The sequence below is a fragment of the Aspergillus pseudoviridinutans genome (genome assembly GCF_018340605.1).
Source record: "Aspergillus pseudoviridinutans IFM 55266 DNA, scaffold_4, whole genome shotgun sequence".
Classification (NCBI taxonomy): domain Eukaryota; kingdom Fungi; phylum Ascomycota; class Eurotiomycetes; order Eurotiales; family Aspergillaceae; genus Aspergillus; species Aspergillus pseudoviridinutans.
The window spans coordinates 3,216,799-3,235,647 of NW_025091284.1; the positions used below are offsets into that span (position 1 = coordinate 3,216,799).

The 18,849-nt window shown below is 51.2% G+C and overlaps 5 protein-coding genes across 5 annotated transcripts; 3 read left to right on the forward strand and 2 right to left on the reverse strand.

The window, feature by feature from the left end:
• Positions 1 to 362: 362 nt before the first annotated feature.
• Positions 363 to 1,750, forward strand: pex14 (putative peroxisomal membrane anchor protein (Pex14); the record flags this gene model as incomplete). Its single annotated transcript, XM_043302455.1, has 4 exons — positions 363 to 414; positions 536 to 788; positions 857 to 941; positions 1,013 to 1,750. 4 exons carry the CDS (start codon positions 363 to 365, stop codon positions 1,748 to 1,750), a joined length of 1,128 nt encoding a protein of 375 aa, XP_043158390.1.
• Positions 1,751 to 2,473: 723 nt separating this feature from the next.
• Asppvi_006555 (uncharacterized protein) lies at positions 2,474 to 3,517 on the forward strand (the record flags this gene model as incomplete). Its single annotated transcript, XM_043302456.1, has 3 exons — positions 2,474 to 2,571; positions 2,696 to 3,018; positions 3,075 to 3,517. 3 exons carry the CDS (start codon positions 2,474 to 2,476, stop codon positions 3,515 to 3,517), a joined length of 864 nt encoding a protein of 287 aa, XP_043158391.1.
• A 522-nt stretch (positions 3,518 to 4,039) lies between these two features.
• Positions 4,040 to 5,605, forward strand: Asppvi_006556 (uncharacterized protein; the record flags this gene model as incomplete). Its single annotated transcript, XM_043302457.1, has 2 exons — positions 4,040 to 4,194; positions 4,660 to 5,605. 2 exons carry the CDS (start codon positions 4,040 to 4,042, stop codon positions 5,603 to 5,605), a joined length of 1,101 nt encoding a protein of 366 aa, XP_043158392.1.
• Positions 5,606 to 5,917: 312 nt separating this feature from the next.
• On the reverse strand, positions 5,918 to 10,284 carry Asppvi_006557 (uncharacterized protein; the record flags this gene model as incomplete). Its single annotated transcript, XM_043302458.1, has 8 exons — positions 5,918 to 7,217; positions 7,419 to 7,478; positions 7,547 to 8,439; positions 8,507 to 8,558; positions 8,919 to 9,371; positions 9,429 to 9,884; positions 9,974 to 10,158; positions 10,216 to 10,284. 8 exons carry the CDS (start codon positions 10,282 to 10,284, stop codon positions 5,918 to 5,920), a joined length of 3,468 nt encoding a protein of 1,155 aa, XP_043158393.1.
• A 740-nt stretch (positions 10,285 to 11,024) lies between these two features.
• Positions 11,025 to 18,249, reverse strand: Asppvi_006558 (CCR4-NOT core subunit CDC39; the record flags this gene model as incomplete). The annotated part of the gene is made up of 4 exons (XM_043302459.1): positions 11,025 to 11,090; positions 11,154 to 17,065; positions 17,131 to 17,455; positions 17,521 to 18,249. The coding sequence occupies 4 exons, from the start codon at positions 18,247 to 18,249 to the stop codon at positions 11,025 to 11,027; spliced, it is 7,032 nt and encodes a 2,343-aa protein (XP_043158394.1).
• Positions 18,250 to 18,849: the final 600 nt, after the last annotated feature.

The following is an 18,849-nucleotide window of genomic DNA, read 5'->3' on the forward strand; positions in this document are numbered from 1 at the left end:
GCCCACGACGTACAAAACAGCGACCGAAAGATGTAAACAAGCACATGCCTCCTAATGTCGCTCAATACAGCAGGCGGTGAGTTGTCCCGGAACAAAAGTTCTTCCTGCGGCGACAATCACGAGATCTGGGGAACCTCCGCTGGTGGTTGTATCATTGGCGGTAATTACCGTAAGCAGCGCAAGTTCCGAGGTCCAGGTGAACAGTGGAGGCGTCGTCCGGTGCCGATGAGCATCTGTGGCCGTGATCATTTCCCACATCCGTCTTCTCTAATTCTTCAACCAACTTCTCTTCTCGGCCTCTCTACCCTTTGAAATCATTTGAACACGGCTATCTTGATTGAAGCCGGTGTTACTATATCATCATGGCTCCTCGCGAGGAGCTTGTCTCCTCTGCTGTATGTATCCTCCTCGCGTGTATGATGCTGCTATCGGAGCCGGAGCTGACCGTTGTTCTTGAATAGGTTTCCTGTGCGTGTGCTCTACCTCGATGCCATTCCAATTTGGATGTTGGACGTGAAGCCTAACACCTAAACAGTTCTACACGATCCTTCTGTAGCTTCTTCGCCCCTTGAGAAGAGAGTCGCATTCCTTCAATCAAAGAACCTTACACAGGAAGAGATCGATCTCGCTTTATCCCGCGCCGGTGAAGACTCGTCCGCTGCTGCCTCTGCTGTCGCCTCAACGCAAGGCTATCAACCTTCTACTCAAAACGCTGTCTACCGTTCCCCCCCTCCACCACCACCAGGGTATGGCTACCCTCCTTATGGCCAATGGCAGGCCCCTCCAGAGTAAGTGCATTACCATCAGCCCATGGTATTTAGATATAGAGCTTGAAATCTAATTTGTGAACTGGTAGACCCCCCAAGAGGGACTGGCGGGATTGGTTTATCATGGCTACAGTAGTTGGAGGTGTGGGATATGGGTTATACACTGTCACAAAGGTTAGTACATCGGTGCCGCAGTCCGCTCGACTTTACTTGTTTTGCGGTGGTACTAACAAGTGGCGCTCAAGCGGTACATTGCGCCATTAATCGCCCCTCCTACACCACCCCAATTAGAACAAGACAAGGAGCATATTGATGAGCAGTTTTCTCGCGCTTTTGCTCTAATTGAGCAACTTTCGACAGATACTGCGGCATTGAAGTCAGCGGAAGAAGCGCGCACAGAACGGCTGGATGCAGCGCTCCGGGAAGTTGAAACCCTGGTGGCCGATCTGAAGACCGCTTCTCGCCGACGGGATGACGAAACCCGCCGCATCAGCGATGAGGTTAACTCATTGAAGGACGCCATCCCCAAGGCTCTTGAGGGCGCTCGGGAAGGAAACGAAACCCGGTTGAAGGAGCTTGGCACTGAATTGAAGAGCTTGAAGACTTTGCTTGGTAACAGACTCAGTGGCAGCGGCGCATCCAGCGCCCCTGTTGCCGGAAGGACTATCAGCGCATCAACTCTGCCCAGCGTTGCTCGGCCTTCGGAGGAGGCGTCGCCGGCTACCACTCCCGCTGCTACCAACGGCGTTACGGCTACTCCTACTACACAAGAATCACAGCCCTCCCCAGCACAGCCAGGCGCCGGCACGACCACCGGCGCCGCGGCTAGTAGCCCTCTTGCGCAGTTTGGCCGAGGCGCCTCCATTCCTGCCTGGCAGATGGCTGCTGCCAACCGCTCGAAGACCACTACTCAATCAACGACGACACCCGCAGGAGACAACTCTTCTGACAGTAAGGAGCAACAGAGCACTCCAGCCAGTTGATTGACCTTACCGAGGTTGTGCATGCGCTGACGATCTAAATACCCTTTCATTTATCCCTGTATATGGTAATAAGAGCCACTGCCCTCTATTTCTTAGATGTATTTACAATAAGAGTACTGGATTCTTAGGTAGTACCATGTGCGTATTGTCAATGGGGAAACGAAGAGGAACGGAATATTTGCATGTCTTCGTGCTTATATCCTGAAAAATCCCAACAAACAACCTTTAAGCGTTGAATGGATAGAAGGCTACTAGAAGAAAATGAGTAGATAAGAAAGTATTGGCGATATTTATGGCTCTGACCTCATACTCGGGAAATCATGTCCTCTTGCCCCAGAAAAGCTTGGCATGTGATCCGCAGCTTCTGGCCGCTTCTCTTCCAATTGTCGCCCGAATTTCATATATATTAATTGTCGCTTTCCTTGACAACCGTGAAAACGGATACCATCACCACCTAAGGAAATCCACTCAATGTCTACCCGCGATCATCGCCATAGGGACAGGTCCCGCCGAGATCACGATTCGCGCTCGCGCTCGCGCTCACCAGACCGAAGTGACAGAAACAAAAGACATCATCACCATCGGCACCGTCATAGTCATCACCGTCACCGAGAATACAGTCATGATCGCGATCGGCATTTGCAATCAACCTCTTCGGTGCCTGTAGCGCTTCCCTTCCAAGCGCGAGAGCTTTCGAAACGGGATCTGACCCATTACGCACCCATGTTCGCCATGTATCTCGATATCCAGAAGGGACTGATAATGGAAGATTTGAGCGAAGAGGAGATCAAGGGTAGATGGAAGAGCTTTATTCGAAAATGGTAAGGACCCCGTTGCCTCGAGCGACTACAGATTCTCTGCAATGTTCCGCAAGCGCAACTGTTCGCTTGCGATGGACTACATCTTGACAGCCGGAAAATCAGAACTTAGTGATTGACATTATAGGAACCGTGGAGAGCTCGCCGAAGGGTGGTATGACCATAGCACACTGGAGAAAGCCCGTCGTAATGCCCCAGAACAACCCCCAGTATCCGGCCATGGACAACGTCGTGATTCAGCAGATTATGAACAAGGTGGCCGAGGGAAAGATGCGAACACTGGCGATGCGTCAGAGGCGACGGCCAGGCAGAACGAACGGGAATTTGATTCCGAGGATGAGGAAGAGTATGGTCCCATACTTCCTCATCATGGGGTGACAGCCAGGGGTCGAGATGGCCCGTCCGCTGGACCAAGAATCCCGACAATACAGGACTTGGAGTTACGAAAAGGTGCGCACACCCCGCTACCATTACCTTTTATGATGCTAACACTATGTGTTGGGCAGAGTCCGCCGTAGAGGATGCCATCGCGGCTCGCCAGGACGCAAGAAAACAGCTCCGTGCAGAGTCACGTTCCCACAAGTCTGAGATGCGGCAAATAGAGGATGAGATTGCACCCCGCGCGGAGCCTGGAACACATGAAAGGCGTATGGAGAAGCGTCGAGAAGCGGCCGCTGCGAACCGTGCCTTCGCTGAATCTCGGCGAGGTGGCTCACCCATAGAAGCAGCACCAGACGACGAACTGATGGGCTCCGCCGAGAACGATCTAGATGCCATAAAAAAGGCACAGGCTGGGGAGCAACGAAAAAAGAACGAGCGTGAAATCAGAAGGGAAGAGATACTCCGAGCTCGAGCAGCGGAGCGGGAAGAGCGACTTCAACAATATCGGAAGAAGGAAGAGGAGACCATTGGATGGCTCAAAACATTGGCTAAACAACGGTTTGGCTGAGCTTTTACCAGGCATATTTTCTTGATAGTCGACCTTATTGGAGCATGTTCCTCACATGAAGTCCTGTCATGTTTCTTCATCTTAAGCTTCGAGCGTGCCATGTTCCCCTTTTCCCAACTTATAAGTCGTGGGCTTATGTACGTGACTATTTCTTGGGAAAAGGCATAGCTGCTGATTAGCCTACATTTGAACGAACCACGAACTAAACGGCGATGTTCCTCAATAAATGTTGCTCTAATGACCATGCCACTTTTCGGTCCCTCGTCGTTTGAATGCTCATAGAAATGTTCCATCGATGCCTTACTCTTCTGATGGTGAAGGCTACTTTGACCTATAGTCCTTTCCTCTCTGGGAAAGCGTCACTCCTCATCCTAAAATGGAAGGCGTCTTTGACTGAGCTACTTCGCGTATCCTTCTTCCTCGTCCTCACCAATCTATATCAGCTCTTACGAGCAGATCTTACAACCGCTGTCCCACGTTTGTCACATTCAACCTCTCTGCCTGCTCGCCCAGCCCTTCAATATGGCCTCCTCAATTTATCGCCTCGGAAACCTCAGCCCTCAGGCAGTTGCGGGGATCCTTTGCTCACTGCCGTTGGCTGCGGGCATGTTCTACATCCTGTCTGCGAAGACTGGGATCTTCGCCTCGCGCCCTCGAGGCTATCTGAACGAGACAAGGTGTAGGCTTCTCTATGTATTCACGGAATTCCTCATTGGAGTGATCACCTTGACCTATGTAAGGCAGTCTCTCTCTTCAGTCAGAGCTTCTGAAATCTCATTATGGAATGCTGACCCGCCAGGCCTGGGAATTATCCTGCGTTTCAATCGTTCCTTCCCTGCGAACTGTAATCACCTGGGTCGAAGGCACCGTAAGAACCTTTCTGAATGCATCCATGGAGATATCCTGCCGGACTAACGCGATATCTTATCCTAGGTATATCTGTTAGGCTCAGTGATCTTCTGGTATATCTTACTGCTGGTTTATTTGAAGCCAAGAGGAGTCCCGAGCATCTCCCTCGGAGGTTGTTCTCTTCTATATTTGGTCCCGGAGCTGTTTCTGCTTGCATCGTCTGTTTATCCCACGCAAGTAGGGGAAACAATGGCCATCGTTCTTATATCCATTCGTGCAATTCGTTTTGTAAGCCTTGTGCTGCTTCTCTGCGTCGTCATTGGATCTTGGACAGTACCCTGCCACTGCGAGTCCGATCCAGAAGCAACTGCTTCACTGATCCCGGATGGCCATGTTTGTCGTGACGCCGTACATAACAGACAAGGCGAAGGGATGAATTATGGTGCAACTACGCAAGAAAGCGATCCCTCACAGAATAATCTTTGGACACGTCAGCCTAGAAAGAGACCACCAATGGGAGCAGTTTCGAGCAGACGATTGCAACCACATTCGGCTCTACAAGGTATTGAAGAGGAGGTTCAAGCAGAAGATACGAATGATATTGTTGGGAATGATCATGAACAAAGCCTTGGAGATGAAATACCAGCTTTGCGCATTGCCAAGCTGCGTCACAAGCTTATCAACCGCAAAGCCCAGCACGTAGACCAAGGTGAAGTGCAACATATTCAGTCTGTCGGTCATTCCTCAGATATCAGTTTGCAAGGCAAGAAACCGTTCCGAAGGGGTGAGTGGAAGCCTGACGCACCCGAATTCATTCCTATTGCGCAGCAACGCATCGTCATGCAGCAGGTCGACGGAAACAGGAATCAGCAAACCGAGCCTCAGCATGTTTTGGGCCTAAAGGAAGTACAACAGCAAGGCGTAGGTGGAGAGCGGGTTTTGCCGAGGACTGTCAACTCAAAGATGGCGAAGAGTGCTGTTCCAAGCTTCACCATTACCGATGAGAACGAGAGTCCCAGGCCTGCCGCATCCACGAAGCGTCGGAACCATGCAGCTGAAGGTGGCAATAGTCAATCCACGACTGGATCACAGCAAGCAAGCGACAGGGTCATTATCGCGTACCCGAAGAAAGCACGAAAGAGAGGGAAAAGGTCGAGGAAGGAGGCCATTAGTCGTAGAAAGGGAACGAAAAGTGAGCCTGCAGGCATCGGCTTGACTACTGATATCGATCACTCCTGAGACCAGTGACACTCGCCATGGCTGAATTTCTAAGTCTATGCTATTAATACCTGATCCATGTGCTTCTGGCCGAGTGTGGACAGAGCGGCAGGCTTTACAAAAAAAGGAAGCAACAAAAGATACGGCTGACTTTTGACCGAGATATATAGACGAATAATGTTAATCAATGACGCTTCTTTAGAATTAGGTCCCTCTAAAAAAAACCCCGTGATCGTGTCCGGATGGATCAATGATGAGATATGATCCGATCTAGATGAAGATGATCTTCGTATGTACTGAGACCCCATGCTTTCGGGGTAGCTGCCCTGCTTTTTAACCTTTTCTGCCCAGTTCGAGATCGGCAACCAGGCTCAAGTCACTTGTTCCTTTTACTGATGAATCACCCACACCGAAGAAAGGTTTGACGGCAACCTCGACAGTTTCCTCAAAGAGGCGGCCAACAACGAGGTCCTTCAGCTCTTCACCAGTCTGACCAAAGTCTGGATAAGCATTCAGTTCCAGCAGCCACGGGACACCATCCTTGTCGACGAGGAAATCAACGCCAAAGAGCTCAAAGGCGTTTGGCAGGGTCTGGAAATGAACCATCATGCCTCGTGCGGCCGCCTCGAAAACCTCTCCGGCGACAGCGCAAATCTGGTCGAATATCTTCTCTTTCCAGTCGTGGCTCAATCCGGGTACATGAGGATCAAGATCCCAGAACCGTCGGACGCTTCCTTCGTTGGTGCTGCCGCCTTCTTGGAAACAGGTGTTTGTGAGGTGTCTGGCGAGATCGATGACCTCGTCTTCGTCTTCCCATGGAGGACAGTATGGTTTCGCGGCGAAGAGAGCCAGCATCTCCTTGTAGACGTAGACCTTCAATGAGCCGACAGCCAGCACATAAGTGCGGATGTGGAACTTGCGGTTCGACGAGGAGGGTAGAAGGAGGGGAGGGTCGATGTAGGGTTGGGCGATGAAGTGGCGTAGTTGGGAGGTGACGACGCCTTGTCCGTCCTCTTTCCCATCCTGGTCCTGGTTTTCCCGTCGACCGGTATTCTCGGATTCGCTTTCATCGTCCGAGTCGTCCTCCTCCCATTCTTCGAATATCTCGCGTAGTTGATCCTCGCTGTTGAAGAGACGGATGCCTTGTCCGCGGTCACTCATTCCTGCTTTCAGAATCCACCATTCCTTGTCTGACTCCGGCTTGCCTTCGTTCCTGTCCAGGCTGTCGCGGAGCTCGTATGCCTCGAGCAGGGCTTCGTCGAGGAACTCGGCGTAGTCTAGCTCGAAGTCGTACGCGAACTTGAAATGATTCCGTAGGACGCTGTTAGGGTGCTTGGTGACCCAGTTGGCCACTGTGTTGGAGAGGTAGTGCTTGCGAATCAGCGCTTTCCGGATGATATAGGCGTTGACCAAGGAGATAGTTGAGTTCACCATCGCATGCTCAAAGTCCAGCCGTTCGTATTCGCGATATTGAAAGAGAGGGGCGGAGGGGGAAGGAAGATCGGACAGCTTCGATATGATTTGATACTGTCCTTTGCGAAGGCGACGCTGTAAGGCTTGTTCCATCAGACTCTGCACGTAGGGATCGTCGCTGTCCACGATGGAATATAATGCAGGTTCATCATTATCTGAGCTACAAAGTCTAGGCTGATTAGAATGCATGCTTCTAGAATACGATCATGAACCATCAACCAAAGCAAACAGGGAGAACGCTAGAAGGGGGCCAAAAGACACGGAGGTTATGATCAAGGTCGTATATCGAACAACGCGACACGCTCATGATCTAGCTGGACCTGTTTAGACGCGGATCCGCTCGTCAAAAGGGTCCACTCACAGCTTAATTTCGCCTTGGATGCCTGGTGTACGCATGAAAGTGGCCTTGAGAGGGGTAACGCTGGGACCCAAAGAGTCAGTTACGAGCCAATACAGGGTAAAATATGAGACAGGGTCGAGAGGACACACCTTGTCATTCCCTCGCGCACAGCGCGACCATCATTGCCCGGTCCACTCGCCTCCACGCTCTTCCACACATCTGTGAAATCAGGGTTCCACTGAAAGTGCTTATGCTGGAACCGCATCTTCCTACGTGGCCCTGTTCCTGCAGCGGCAGTGGGCTTCTCCCGCAGTCGTTCACCCTGGTCCCGCAGCCTCTGCTCCTGCAGCTGAGGAGTCTCATCCGGGAGCGCTGCATCAACAGCTTGGAAGCAGCTGCCAGTCCACCTATTGTCAAGCATAGTGGTGTATAGCACCTTGCACTTGCTCATCCCCGGCTCCAGAGGCACATTGATGTTATACAGGTCCACTCCCTCCGCCCAGTTCTCGCAAAGGTATTCAATCAACTTCACCGAGTGCTCCGATGCTTCAGCGATCACAACGGGGTCATGGTTGCGCGAGCTAAAGGCATAAGAAAGGGCAATGGCGCGTTTCCCACAGTGCGCAGCCTCCAAAGCTCCTCCGACTGTGCCGCTCGCCAAAGCGAATAAGGCAGTCGTATTGCGGCCGTAGTTGGGACCCGACACGACCACGTCAACGGGGCCGCGTTCTTGGAAGTAGTGGAAAAGGCCGATCTGGACACAGCTTGCTGGCGTGGAGTCGATGAGAAGCCACTCGTCTCCCTCCTCGTCGTCATCGCCGCGGGGAAAGTCGTGGATAGTGCCATTGTCTTCGTGCAGGTTGCCGGGACGGAAGTAGGTCGGTCTTATAGAGGCACCGATCAAGTGCGCTTTGCCAATCCATGATCGCTGTTGATGAGGCAGGACTACTGATACAACATGACCGGCGGACTGAAGAGTGTGGACGAGGGAATGGACGTAAGGCGAAGATTTGTTCGACGGAGGACCGTCATCGTTGACTACCTAGGTAGAGGAGCATGCTATGAGGTGGGTTCCTCCATGTTGAAGAAATCGCAAGAGTTCGACTTACCAAAATGTGCATTGTGATTATAACAGCAGAAGGAGACTGTTTGGTGGAGGAGCTGGTTTGCAATGCACATGGAGGGGCATTTTCTTGATCAAAGTGGGCCCTTTTTACTCCGCATTTTCGGGCAGCCCATGCAGTTTGGCATCCGAGGCCTGTGATAGTGACTATGCCTTCCTCTGCATCAATGGCATCGTATACTATGAAAATGCTTGAAGGCCAAAGAACTTCATCGCTATTGTTGGCTTATTACACTGCCCTCATGATAGAACAAAGCATAGCCACGAAATTGTTCGACTTCACATTCAGAATCCGCACTCCGGAGATATATATACATCGCTCGCAATTACTTGGGTATCAAAGACTTGATGTCATGTAAGTTCTCTAGAACCAAACGTAGATCGAACGTCCTGCCTACGAATGGCCTTCCCTAAATAAACGGCTACGGCGCCGCTGGACGCCCCTCGCCTCTGCGCTCTCTAAGCCAGTCCCTGCACCACTCTCAGAAGGCCAAGCCCCTCTACCACCACCACGATCTCGACTATCTTCGTCTGTGTCGCTGCTATAAGAGCGTTTCGTCTCCTCTTCAAAGTCTTCTTCTTTCTTAACCCAACCCGTCGGCTGGTGCTTCGGAGAGTGAGAGTCAGAAGGCGAGTCAAGAGCAGAAATGTCCGCCGCCTCGTCATCATATTCCTCCTTGATTGGAGTCTTCCCGCGTGTCTCTCGCTTAATATTTACCTGATTCACTGACTTCGAGCTCCATATCGAAGCCAGGACAAGCCACGCAATGCTTGAAGAGATCATGGAGACACTCCAGAAGCCGAAGCTGAAGACCAAGAACGATAGGATCCTCCAGTTGTACATGACCCATCTATTGCTCTATTAGTTCAAAAGACGTCCAGGATCCTTGCCTGCAGCTGTGACGTACCTTAGCCCCGTAAACCTAGCTCGAAATTCCACCTGAGCCGAGTAGACCTGCATCGGCTCCTTACTATGGACTTCAAGGCGTAAACTCGCGGGAAGGTTGCGCCAGCCGCGCGAGAACTCAATCTTTTCAAGCATCGGCACCCGCAGAGTTTCTGCTTCACGCTGCCACCCCAGTACATACAGTGGCATGAAAGACATCTTGCTGGCGGTATCCACCATGGGCGACGTATACGTCAGTATAGCCGGGCGGCGCGAGTGCACAATCCGATCCGAGGATGTGTTCTGGCCAGTGGTGACGGATGTTGAAGGACGGGAAAAGAGAGATAGATCTAGCATAAAGTTTCCGGCAGCGAGATTGGATGGCGTCCGCGGCATTTCGAGTTTCACGGCGACATCGTACGCTTGCTTAGAGACCAACTCCGACCCAAGGGAAGCGGTACCCCAAGGTTGGTCATCACTACAGACCGAAATCCCAATAATCAGCCAAGAGATCAAACGATAATTTTTCTTTTGCATGGGACAATCCAATCTCCGTCGTTGACCTACCCAAACTGTAGATGCACTGGGCGCGCAAGCCCAATTTGCGGGATGAACCAATAGTAAAATATCCCATATGCAACCGACGAAACAAAGAACATGCATATAGCAGTTATCACAAACAAGAGAGTTCCCAGATAGGCTTTCTGTGCTTGTTTCGAAACAAGGGCGCGAAAGGGCGCTACCAGCGCGTCCTGGAGGTCATCGGACCATCAGCTGTTGAATCAGTGAAATGTGGAGCGATGCCTTACCGGAGGCCAAAAGGAAAAGGTATTGCCATCCTCCACGTCCTCATCCGTCGCATAATCAAGCTCCGACATGGTGCGACCAAGCTTGGTGTGGGTTTGAGGTGGAATGGTATCGGGTGATGAGAGTTGTGTTTTCAGAGAGCTCCGACCCTCGCGTCGACGTCACCGAGGTATGCTTCCCCCACGGACATCAAAGGCCTTTTCTATGCGCCCCAACCAGAAGCAAATGTGCAGCCATTACGATGGATGCTATAGTCCATTAGTTGTGGGCCTATTCCCTTACAATCACATTATCACAACTGACGTGCCAGATGTTTGTTTCAATGAGTTGTTCTGATATCAATTCATGGCAGCGTTGGCCTAGTGGAAGCATGAGCTGTTACAATGAAGTAGATGTAGACCGTTACCCATCCCTTTTTAAAACATATCGTTACAAAGCACTGCATTCGCAGTGTGAATTAACAGACTCATCCAGCAGAATGAAAACAAACCAATACAAAAGCAAAGCATTTGGTTCCATGTGACTGTATGCTGCGCTGACATGTCGTAGAAATGCATAGTTACCCCCAGAAACCCAACCGTAAGAATGATAATGGACACAAAACAGTACAAGTTTCAGAATGAAAGAAAACAAAGTCCTTGAGAAAACATACACCCCAGTAAAGCACCGAATTTCTAACGTCGTAAGCGGCATTTCGAGTATACCGTGAGAGAAAACGACATCTTCGCCGAATGCTGGACATCGAAGCATCATCACATGCTTCATATCAATCGGAGATGGCGAGAGAAGCGATTTATCCTTTTCAGGATACCTAAGGCATTGCCCTAGGGCTTTGTTGCTGAATGTGTTGAAGAAGAGCATCGAAGAGACGACCAATCTGTAGATCAATGGTTCGTTAGCTTTACACACAAGGCACTAATCAAACCGAAGAGTGACATACCTCAGGCGCAGCCTGGATGAAAGGAAGGTGGAAGAAAGTGTAGCTTCGGTTCTGGAGCAACTCCTGGAGGGTGATGATCAAACCCCAGGGGTGGGGGCGATGGACAATCAGCCGCTCCAACAAGACTCGGATGATCTGCTGACGGATATCGGATCCATCCTGCTCGGAGTTGTCCACGCCGAAGAGACGAAGAATGGCAAAGCTGAAGAAGTAGGTATGGCTATTGGGGTAGCGTAATTGGTTCGCCATCGCACTGAGCAAGTAGTAGCGCGCCTCAGGTCGTAACACCTTGGCGAGGCTCTCCAGAAGCGCCGAATGAGGCGAGCTGTCAAACGCGGCGCGAGTGTTACCTTTGGCTCCACCGGCCGAAACAGCATCCTGACCAATGTATAGAACCAACGCGTTCACTAGGACGACATTGACATTGATGGGAGTGTAGAAGAGTCCAGTATCCTTGTTCACAGGGTTGTAAATGGCATCGCAAATCTTTTCGATGGACGCCTCTGATTGGTTATTGCTCTGCAGCAAGCTATCGACAACACCTTTGATGTTGGCGCGCTGTAGTGGAGCAGCGATGTCGCCGGCAATCTTGGGAGCTTCACGCATCTCTTCCAGGCGCTCGACTTTCAGACCTTCCCTGAAAGGATCTGGGAGCTTGTGGAAAGACGACGGGTATGCGCTCAGAACAAGATTACGAAGCTGAGCGCAATGGGCGGGAATGACATTGCAGAACTGGAAATGATTTTCGGCCACAAACTCGGGGAAGTCATGGTGCAAGATCAGCAGGATACGAAGCACTCCCTTGTACAGGTCCTTGGCAACATAAGAAATGTTTGCTGGCTTGAGCTGCTCTCCTATGTAAGAGAGGAGAGCCTGCATTATTTCGCAGTAGGGTCCCCAACCAGCGCGCTCGGGCATATTCAGCATTCCCGACATGAAAAATCTGTGGGACACCAGTGAGAGCCAGCCGTAGACAAAGCCGGGGCAGTACTGGGGCTGGAGCGATAGGAACTTGTTGGCAAGAGCAAACATCATTTCCTGGTGCTGATCACTCTGCTGGAGTCCGTTCAGAGAATACTCGCAGAGAATACTCGAGAAGAGTCTGAAAAAAACGCGCTGGTTGAAAGCCTCTCCGCGGATAACGTGGTGATGATTTAACACCAGCACGAGCATCGACAAAATCGAGTTGAAGTAGACGGATTTGCTGGTCTTGGCCGAGCCAGCGCTCTCTCCTTGAAATTTGACTAGCAGAATGACCAATTTCGCAAGCGCATCGATATAGAGGAAAGCCTCGTCAAGGCTACCGTTAGGATTCTGCGATTCATGCTCGAACATCGCGACAGAGATATCAATGCTGAGACGGAAGAACAAAGCAGAGTCCTCTTGATTATCCATGACTTGCCTTTGGTGCAGGTCCTTAAGGAAGGAATGATAGGTACGGTCAGTGGCGCCGGGGGCCTTGTAAATACCAATCCACTCGCTGAAGATGTACTCCATCTGATCCCGCTTCGCTCGCGCTTTGTCGCTGAGAAGAGGATTGACGACTTCAGGGATACCCGACTCGCGTAGTTTGCGGATAATTTCATTCGCAGGAGCAAGATTTGCGTCTTCTGCAAGCCATTGGCTCATCGCTTCGAGACTGCCAGAGAAATCAGACCGCAATGCGGAGGGCTCTTCGTTGAAGAGCACTCGGTCCATCAGATTGGCCAGAATTTCGAGTGCACCCGTGTTCTTCTGACAGATAAGCCTAGTGAGACTCATATCGACGCGGCGAATGTCCAGCAGTCCAGCATCTATGAGTGCCACTGTAACTGGGACATTGAATATATGCTCGTCATCTACCTCCGACAAGACAACCCAGGTATATCTTGCGACGAGTGAGGACATATCGCACAACTTCGCAAGCAAATGCACGAGTACCTCGATCTCAAGGTTACTCGGGGACTGAGAATACAACGTGGTGCAGATCTTCAGACATGTTAATCTTGCCAGCTCTTCGCCGCTTGGAGACGTAAGGATAGTACGTAAAGCCTGGTTGTACTCCTGCAACACAGCACTATCTCTGCCAAGGTCCTTCACGCGCTCCTCAGGTGCATTGCGAGCTGCTTGCTGAAGATCGGAAACTATGCTGTCGACTTTGTCGCGAGGTGTTGGCGCCTCCAGAAAGCCATTCAGTTGCGGTTGTGGGCCCACGAGCCCGGTTTGCTGCAGACGCGTGTCTTGCTGAGCCTGCGGAGTCCTATGAGGTACAGCTGGCTGTTCCGCAGGCGTAGAGAGGTTAGGAATCTGCGCATACGAGTCCTGGAGAACATCTGCCAGTTGCCGACCGGAATCAGTCGATACGTTCTGAACATGAGTTGCTGCTGGACCGCGAGATTGACGGGCAAACTCTTCATAAATGGCCAGCTGCTCCTTGTTCAGGCCACCTGGGGCTTGCCGGTAGGGTTCAGGAATGAACAAGCCCCAGCGATTCATCGACGGGTCGATGAAAGGTTCATTAGGTCGGGCAGCCCGATGACGCCGGCGTGCTTCCAACTGTGGTTCAATAACCTTTTCAATCTCAGGCAGAGACTTGTCCTCCGCCGCCTTCTCGACTATTCCGCAGGCGGCATCAAGGTTGTCATTGACACACATCAAAATCAAGCCTTCAGGCATGGGCTGCTCGGAGTACTCTTGCTGAATCATTCTGATATAGTTTGTCATGCTAACCTTCAGCGGCTCCTTGCAAGTCACCAGGGCAAGACTTCCAGCAAGCTGTCGCACCATATTGCCAGCGGCATGTCGCACCTTCTCCTCGTCAGGCTCCATGGCAAAGTCCTTGGATACCAGCTGTACAGTTGAAATTGATGCAATCGTGACGGAGCGTTCTACGACTGGAGTGATTATCTCCGCGATAGCGCGTTCAACAGCCGTGTGGACAATTTGCCTGAGGACGTTCGGGTCAACCATGCTGCTTGCTGAAGATGGGAGAACAAGAATTTTGTCTAAGCTTGGAAGAGTGGACATGATCGCGGCGGGAGACAACCTCTCTGTCCGCATTCCCTGGTTGATACCGGTGAGAGCCATGTCTTCGAAGGCTTCGAGGCCTTCAGGAATATTTGCTGTCGACAGCGCATCCTCGATGTGAGCTGAGCGATCCCGGATAACGACGGAGGGCTCAATTGTCTTATGATCCAGTTCGAGATCTTTGCACAATACTTCAATCTCGAATTTGAGATTCAACTTTAGTTCAGCAAAGTGGTAGAGTTCCAGCAGAAGAGCGAGAATATCCATCAACCATGGGTTTGGCGGCTTGAAGACAGTGGATTTTGTCGCCTGGACCAGCACTTTGCAAGTGAATGGGATCACGATGGTCAGACGCTGACTGTCATAGCCTTCCAGAAGAAGACCCTTGAAGTATATATCCTTGTGCTTTATAGGCTTGTCTTTTGCTATGGTCAATGAACCGAGCCAAGAACCGAGATTTTTGAGATGGCCGCGATCTGTGGACGAGTTAATCGTCCCCTCTGCATTCAACAGCTTGCACACGCTCGAGTATGTTTCTCTCAGAACTTCAGCCCAAAGAATCTTGTCGTTGATGCGGTCAAGAAGATCGAGATAGAGTTGCTGGAAATTTGGCTGCAATTTCGCCCGTTCTTCCACCAAGTACGATGCGAACCACTGATGATGCTGGTCTCGCAGTACATCTGTGAGGTCGTGCAGCTTCTCCTCAATATTTTGCTCCGACACATTGTTTAGGACGAACAGTATCTTGTCCTGCACCTCCTCGTCCGGATCATGGTAAATCTCAGGTCGTAAAGGTGGGTCAACATGGATAGAGAGGAACTTTCGGGTGGGCCCGTCTGGTGCGGTCTCATCGAGAGTACCGTTGGCTACGGACGGACCGGCAACATTCTCGATTCTGCCACTATCAGAATCTCGCACTTGACTTCCCTGCTCGCGTAGCACTTCTTCAGCCTTCTGGAAAATGGGCGTGCCCTGCAAACTCGGAATTTGAAGCAGGAGGTGACAAAAGCCAGCCCACTCGGGGAGACGACTAATCAGCTGCTCAATGGCCTCCACGCCGAACTTGTACATGGGATCGTGGACGTCATGTTCTCGCACTGCCTCGAGAATCATGCCCAGGCCAACTTTCAGCGTGATTCCGTCGACGAGCCGGAAGTTGATGATACCACCAAACATCACAGCTGTCTTTGTGAGTGCTTCCAAGGGATATTCATGGTAGCAATGGTACTCGTCGATGAGTCCATGAACCATGCACGCAAAAAGATCTTGTTCAGCCGGATCGCGAGATGTTTTGTATCGTCGCATCAACTCCAATATTTCCCGCAAGGAGAGTTCTTCGTGATACATCTTGCCGAAAAGCTCCTGCATCTGTTTGTCAATAGCTTCAGGTAACGCATTGCCGTTTTCGCCATTGGCGTCGATGATATCGTCAAAACCTTCGCCATAATTGATAAGCCGGGGATAGGTCTGGATGCAGATTCGCTGCACCGGCGTGAGATTTTCACGGTCGCCAACATATTCCTCCAAAACAGACAACAAAGTGTAGACAGTCTTCACAGAAAGACTGACCATCTGAGGAGCAGGTTGTTCCTTCCTTTGGACATGCAATTCGTCTTCTGCCTTAATCCTGAGGTATTTAGACAACAAGTTACCCATATCCATTGGTCCTTTCTGAGCCGCATTGCGAATCCATTGCTCGAGGTCAAAGGGTCCCTTCCGATGAGCATAGCAAGCCAGATCCATAGCAAGACCGTTTGTGTATCCAAGCAAGTAGTCCAGCCAATCAAATGCGACTGCATGCTCGTAGATTGCGGCTGTTGACGTTGGGTCTTGAGTAAACGTGGTGAACAGCTGCTCAGCTACCCACTGGCGGTCCTGGCGCCAAGCTCCATGAAGCGCAAGCTGATATCCCTCTTCTTGTTTTAAGATAAAGACAACGAGCGTCCGGAGAACGAAGCTTTGCTGAACGCTGGTCCAGGGCTGAGGAAGAGCCAGAGCTGAGCACAGAAAGACAGGAAGATCATACTGGACAACAGCCTTGATGAGTAGTTGACTTTCCGCAGCTGCCCAGGCAGCCTGAGAGAACAAAGCAATGTCAAAGATGGCTTTCATAGCGTCCAGAGAACGAAGCGGAGACTTCGCTGCCCGCTCCCCTTGCAAGCGAACGAGCTCGGGACCGTCAGCGAAGAAATCCGCTGGGAAGGTAGCTCGAAGATTGGGAATCTGAGAGACATCTGTCCGGGAAACAATGAAAGCCGTCAAGAAAGACATCTGGGTGTCCCGATGTTCCCAATCGCCGCCCCAAAGCTTCTGGATGTCCAAAGTGGAATCATCCGCAGCCGCCGACAGGAGGACCGAATAGAGTTTGGCGAACTGCTTCGAGTCAAGTCGCAGGCCTTCGCGATCAAAGTTTCGGAAAATGAAAGACCAATTAATCTGCCTGTCACCGTAATGTGACTTGATCGCTCGGAGGAAAGTCTCCAAGGAGAAATCCTGCCAATACTGAGAAAGAACCAGGAACAGTAGGGCGCTGGCAATATGCTCTTCGTTCCAGCCATCAGGTCCGGCTGCATTGACTGCCTCATTCACGGCGTCGACGTTCGACGTGGCTCGGGGTCCCTTGGAGTGGAGCTGGCGGACCAATGTGTACCTTGGATTTAGGAAATTGAACATTTGTAGAGCAGAGGCGACCTCGAATGGCATCTCCACGCCTAATTTCTGGTAGCGTAGATTCGCTGCGTACACCAATTTGGCTTTCACATCGTCGGTGAAGTTGCGTGGAGGGTAGAGGATGAAACGCTCAATCGTCATCCCAATGAACGAGATTTTGAAATCTTTAGTTGCCTCAGACGGCGTCGCCAAACTTTGAAGGAAAGGAGTGATGGAGTTCGAAAGAATTGCATCGGCTAAAAGTGATGGCACATGTTAGATGGTGACCGCTGATCAAAGACGTTCCGGGGAGAGCACAAACCTTTCGCACGCAAGTCCGACTTATTGGCGGTTTTGAAGGCCAGTGCAAGGGCTACCTTAGCGACAGGGTCCAGCTTGAAATGATCGAGGAAGGTAGAAAGATCGAAATCGCGGAATATATCTCCTTCCGAGGTATCAACCGTTTCTGCGATTTTCTGGGCCTGCTCTATGTCTTGAGTGACTTTCTGCATCTCTTGGACCAACAAAGGATAATTCCCAGCATTTTCCACAGACTTGTTGACCCCTGGAAAGATCTGAGGGGCGTTGCCCGTCAGAAGACGCCGGAAATACTTCGAGAAGACCTCCATTCCGTTCGATTCGACAAGCTACAGAACGTTACTCCATGTCAGATTTGTACGAAATCAAGGCAACGCGTGGTGGGCTGTCCTACCTTGTGTATCTGAGCGGCTTTGGTTTCCCACTTCTCTCGACCTTCTTTCTCCGTGATAGAGTCTAGAAGAAGGAAGACTTGAGCAATGGATATCTTAGTCAATGAGGACTGGCTTGCGTGAGCTGCAGCTCCGGAAGCTGCTGAGCCCGGTTTGTCAGAGGGAAACCCAGTGGGTGAATTCACGGTGTTGCCGGACAATAACGGCGAGAAGGTGCCGCCTCTGGAAGGTCCCGTCCCACCACCGCCTCCCCCGGAGCCTCCACCACCCGCGATAGAGCCTGCTGCGGAAGCCAGATGTGACGACGGGGTGTGAGCCCTGAATTTAGGAGACGTGAGTGACTGCCCGGGTTGCTGATGCTGTTGCGAGCCAGATTGGAAGGCGGCAAAAGGTGACGGTGTTGAGGCAGGTGAGGGTACGCTCCGTCCGCCAGGAAGACCCCTTGCGGAACTCAGAACGGCGGAGAAGGAGGAAGTCAAAGGGGAAGAGGTCGAGCCACCTGGAGCGGGACTACTCGACTGAACTGGTCCTCGGGAATTCGCAGACGGAATCGACGATGACGATGAAAGGTTGTTGGTCGCAAGCGGAGTCAACCCACGGCGAATGCTAGACTGGGACGCGGAGAGACCCCAAGCAGATTGCTGTGACCTTGCCGCCCTGTTCGAAGACAATTTATCGGTGCCAGAAGCAATCGACGATTGGGAGGAAGGGGGAGGGGGAGGGAAGGTCATCTAGGAGACGCGATCATTTGATCTGTAAGGCGAGCAACAGAAATTTTTTATTCTTGACGACGACCAGGATCTATAAAATCGAGTATATTGATATCAAAGGCGTATTTTGTGAAGGACAAATATCTTGCGCTGGCAGAGTAGGCAAGACAGAGGTGAATGGAAAAGGTGTCGCTTTGTGGCACAGGTTGGAAGTTCCAATAGAGAGTTAGTGACGGGCAAAGAAAGCGAGGTTGAGTGGACGGTTAGGTGGAGATGCCTGAGGTACACTAGCTTGGCCACAGGAGGCTGAAGCTCTTTACCACTATCTAGGGCTCAAAGCAAACTAGGCAACATTACAAGAACAATAGCCTCAGAAACTTCCGATGCTACTACTGGTAGTCTGGTAAGCAGATTAAGAGAAGACTCTCACGCCAGACAGGTCATGATCGAAATTACAAACGATTCGGGGTCGTCCTAACATCCCTTCTGCAACACCCCACAATGAATGCGCTTCCGAGAGGGCACGTGACACATGTGGCTGCTTCTTGGGGATTGCTGATGTAATATCTGAGTCAGCCAACTGGATTTGGCTTACTGGTTTCTTTATCAGCCAGAAGTACT